General features: G+C 62.1%; 1 protein-coding gene across 1 annotated transcript; it reads right to left on the reverse strand.

Moving 5' to 3' along the window:
• Positions 1 to 4475, reverse strand: SDRG_17336 (hypothetical protein). Its single transcript, XM_008623577.1, has one exon. The coding sequence runs from the start codon at positions 4416 to 4418 to the stop codon at positions 90 to 92; it is 4329 nt and encodes a 1442-aa protein (XP_008621799.1). The 5' UTR covers positions 4419 to 4475; the 3' UTR covers positions 1 to 89.
• Between the last annotated feature and the right edge of the window lies 1 nt (position 4476).

Here is a 4476-nt window from a genome sequence, read left to right on the forward strand (position 1 = left end):
AGTGTATTATGTAAACTGGATAATCCTGGGTACATCTGCAATCGGTGTACACTATCCAGACGTAGCGAGGCGCGATGAGGATCAGAATCCTAACACCCCCCCGCAAGCTCGACTCCCTTGGAGAGCTCGAGCATGACCATGGAGCGCGATGCGTCGTAGACATGGACTTGGGCGAGAGCGCGCTCGAGCGATTCGGCAGGTAGCGCCTTGGTGAAGCAATCTGCGGGCATGTCGCCTGACTTGCAGTACCGGGCCTTGATGCGGCCGGCTTGGACGGCTTCGCGGACGTAGTGATAACGGATGTCGATGTGCTTGGAGCGACTTGTCGTCGACGGGTTGTCCATCGTCTTGAGCGCGCTCTGGTTGTCACACCAGAGGTTGACACACGCTGTCTCGGGTACGAGCTTGGCTTGCTCGAGCAAAGTCTTCAACCACGCGGCTTCTTGCGTCGCGATGCTGGCAGCAACGTATTCGGCTTCCATCGTCGAGAGGGCCACCGTCGCTTGCTGCTTCGAGTACCAGTGGACGGGCGCGCCGTTGATCTGGATGAGACAGCCGGACGTGGAGCGTCGGTTGGTCTTGTCGCCGGCCCAGTCGGCATCGGAGAAGATGTCGAGCGAGAGCGGACCGGCCGACTGGTGCGGCGCGAGGTGTAGACCGTACGTGCGCGTCGCCTTGAGGTAGCGCAGGATGCGGCGCAGCTGGCTGCCGTGGTTCACCGTCTTGTGGTGTTCGATGCCCTTGTCGGCGAGGTAGGACTTGAACGCCTTGGAGGTGGATGCCCCCCCCTTGTCCGACCGAAGCATGGGTGCCGGCCGTGGGAGCGTGATGCTAGGCATGAGCTCGAGGGCCGTGCAGTTGAGCGGCCAGAGTGAGCCGATCTTCTTGCATGTGGTCAGCGGCTGGTGACCTGTCATGATCAGCAGCGTGCCACCGTGCGAAAGTTGAGAAACGCCTTCGTCGTCCAGCAGTGACGTGGAGATGAGGTGCATGGGCACGTCGGGTACGCAGTGGACGTCGTTGAGTACGAGTTCCGCACCCGTGTCGGCGAATTTAAGGCGCATCGATCCAGTAACGGTTGCGTGTACGTAGTCCTTGTTGGCGACTTGGACGCGCAGTGTCGACGGTGTCGGGTTGTGAATCATCGACGCGTCGTTGACGAGATGATGCGTGCAGCCAGAGTCCAAAAGAAAAGTACCGGAGGACAAACCGGCGCAAGCAGCAGCGCTCGAGAGACCGTTGACGGAGCCGGCAAACGCGAGTTCTTCAGCAATTTGGTCGTCGAGATCGGCCTCGGCTAGTTGGGCACGGGCAGTCGATTCTCGGCGGTCGCGGTTGCGAGCGCGGCGGCCGCGAGCAGTCGTCGGCTCGGTATCCGGCGCGACTTGACCGGCGCTGTTGTTGGCACGACCGTTTGGAGGGCGCAGTGCCAAGAAACGAGGGCAGTCACTGGGGAAATGGTACTCGTCGGGGCAGACGGGGCACTGATAAAGCGCGCGCGGCGGGCCTGGCGAGCCGGAACGGGCGTGACCGGGGCGTTGACCTTGACCTGGATCTTGATCTTGACCTTGTCCAGTGCGACCGCTGTGTTCGGCGCCACGACCGTTGGTAGTGTGGGAACCACGTCCGTCGCGACCGGCCGCCGGCGCAGATGCGACGTTGGCGCGAGCGCGCGGGGTGTAGGGCGAGTCGCGAGTAGGCTGGGTTGTGGCCGAGCGAGGACGACCGTACTGGTAGCCAGAGCCAGTGAGTTGGGACAACTTGGTAACCACGACGTCCAACATCTCGGCGTCTTCACGACGGTTGGGGTTGATAAGCGTCGTGAGAGTGAGCGTGAGCTCGGGACAGGCGTACTTGACGAACATGTCGAGGACGAGGCTGTTCGGTGCGTTGACTTCTCGCTGCAAGTGACGGAGGAAACGAACCAACTCGTCCCACGTCATGTTGTACTTCTTGGGCTGCCGCATGTACTCCATAGCTTGGTCGTGCGTGAGCTTCGACGCATAGCGTTCGGTGAGCCGGGTAACGAGGTCGTGGAGGCCGAAGTCAGGCTTGGCAGCCTTCCACTGCTCCACGTGGCTGTTGTAGAAGGACTTGGGTGCAGTGCCGAGAGACCCCAGAAGTACGTGGCGTCGGTGCTCGTCCGTCCAGTGCGAGTTGTAGAAGGCCACGTCACGCTGAATAGCTTCTTCAAGCAGTTGGAGATGCTCGGGAAAGTTTGCGCTGCAACCCGGGTACGCGGGCTCGCCCGTGAACTTGTCGACCTTGAAAGTCCGCAGGTTCGGCGGGTTGGAGTACGTCGGGGCGTAAGGGCGCTGAGGCATGCCGCCGCCACCAGCACCACCTGGAGGGCCACCGCCACCAGGAGGGCCACCGCCACCGGGAGGACCACCGCCGCCGGGCGGGACACCGGGAGGACCACCGCCGCCAGGCATACCACCGCCAGGCGTACCACCGCCGCGAGGCGTGTGTGGAGGGCCGGGAGGTCCGCCGCCACCGGGAGCACCGCCGCCTGGAGGACCGCCGCCACCAGGAAAGCCGCCGCCGCCAGGAAGACCACCGCCGCCGGGAGGCGTAGGGTGATAGACGGGCGCGTCTGCGGGCTGAGCGTAGGTGTGGCCAAAGTCGCGTTCAAACGGACTGGTCGGAGGCGGCGCCGGAGCGGGCGCACAGTAGACGTGAGCGCCACGAAGTGCGGCGTGCGTCTTGGTGAGTTCCAGCGAGAGGTTGGTGAATTCTTGTTCGAGGTTTGCAACCACGTCGGAGTGCTCGGCGCGTGCTAACTCGAGGTCGGCCACTGCGGTGTGAGCGGCTTGGACGGCCGCATCACGCGCGAGGTGTGCCGCGACGACGTCGCATCGAGCTGCGTCACGCTCAGCAACCACTTGAGCGTAGGCGTTTTGGCTCGCGGCAAGTTGGTTCTGGAGTTGGCGAGTCGCAGAAGCATGCGCGGTGTCACGGTCTTGATCGGACGAGGACGCCATGGCGACTGCCGCGTCACGAGCTGCGTTGGCCTCTTTCAAGGTACGTCGAGTGTCGGCGAGTGTCTGCGCGAGCTCGTCGCGTGCCGTCTTGGAGTTGTTTGCGTAGCCCAACGCAACGTCGCGTTGTTGCTCAGACGCATGCAAGGCATGACGCGCGGCGTTAAGCTCGGCGTTGGTGTGTTGGCGTGACGTCTCGGACGAGGTCAGTCGAGCATCGAGGTCATTGAGCTTGTCGTTGATGGCCATCACAGTGCGAGTTGAAGAGTCGAGTTCTTGACGCAGGTTGTCACGTTCGAGCAATACGACGTGCAGTTGGCGGACGTGCTCGCGGTGCGCTTCATTGAGCTGTGTCGTGGCTCGCGCGTGTTCGTCGAGGAGTCTTCGTGTACGCTCGGCGATTTCCTTCTCGATAATGTCTTGGATGGTAGCTGCGTCGTACATGGGCGCAGGCTGCGTGGAGCTCGGTACGGTTCCTTGATCGTCTTGAACGTCTTGAGCATCTTGATAATCTTGATCGCCTTGGGCATCTTGATCATCTTGGGCGTGAGTGTCGCGTGGGTCCGTCTCGCTTGGAGCGGTCGACGTCGCGGCGGATTGCTCGGGCCAGGTAGGCGACACGACGTCGTCGAACTCGTCCGGGATAATGGTCGGGGTCGGCACGCGGTCAAGCGGTACGTGGTCGGGCGTAAAGTCCTGCGACGTGGCGCGCTTGCGCGGACTCGTCGGGACGTGAGACATGTTCTTCGTCTGTTCTTCGTGGACAGCAAGCTTGTTCTTGATGTCGTGGGCACGGTTGGCGGCAAAAGCCAACTTGAAGTCCTTCTTGCGGTCTTCTTTGGGTACCTTGATCGTGTTGCTCGCGGTCGACTGTGGCTGCGGCCCGTGGAGATCGATCATCCTTGAGGGGGTCGTCGCAGTGTTCGTCAAAGACACGCTGGAGCTTGTGCTGGACGTTGTTGTCGAGCTCGCACTTTCGAAAGTGAGCCTCGCTGTGGAGCGATGGGCTTCTTGTGCGATGGGGCGCATTGATGGGTCATCCTTGATGTCACCAACATTGACCAGCACGTGCGTGTTGCGGCGTGTGTCCTCGTCGCAGCGCGTGTTGCAGCGTGTGTTGACGTCCCGGCGCGTGTTGCAGCGTGTATCGACGTCGCGGCGCGTGTCGGCGTCACAGCACGTGTCGTGTGCTTGTAACTGTTGGGTCAAGTTGACTGGAGAGCCGGTCGACAGTTGCACCATCTTGGCCGACATGTTAAGCGACGGCACCAATCTAGTCGTTGTGTCGGGCGCGGGCGACGGCTTGAGGGCATCGCGCGCGGTGGCTGATGTGGGGACGTGCTGCTCGGCAAATGAGGCTGGCGACGTCGTGCGCGTGTGAGGTTGCATGCTGCTGTTGTGCGCTGCACGAGGGAGCAATTCCTTCCTTGGGCTCATAACCTGTCGGAACTGCTAGAGTCCGATGCAGGCGCACGAGGCAGAGACTTGTGTCGTA

This window comes from Saprolegnia diclina, assembly GCF_000281045.1.
Source record: "Saprolegnia diclina VS20 unplaced genomic scaffold supercont1.273, whole genome shotgun sequence".
Taxonomy (NCBI): Eukaryota; Oomycota; class Saprolegniomycetes; order Saprolegniales; family Saprolegniaceae; genus Saprolegnia; species Saprolegnia diclina.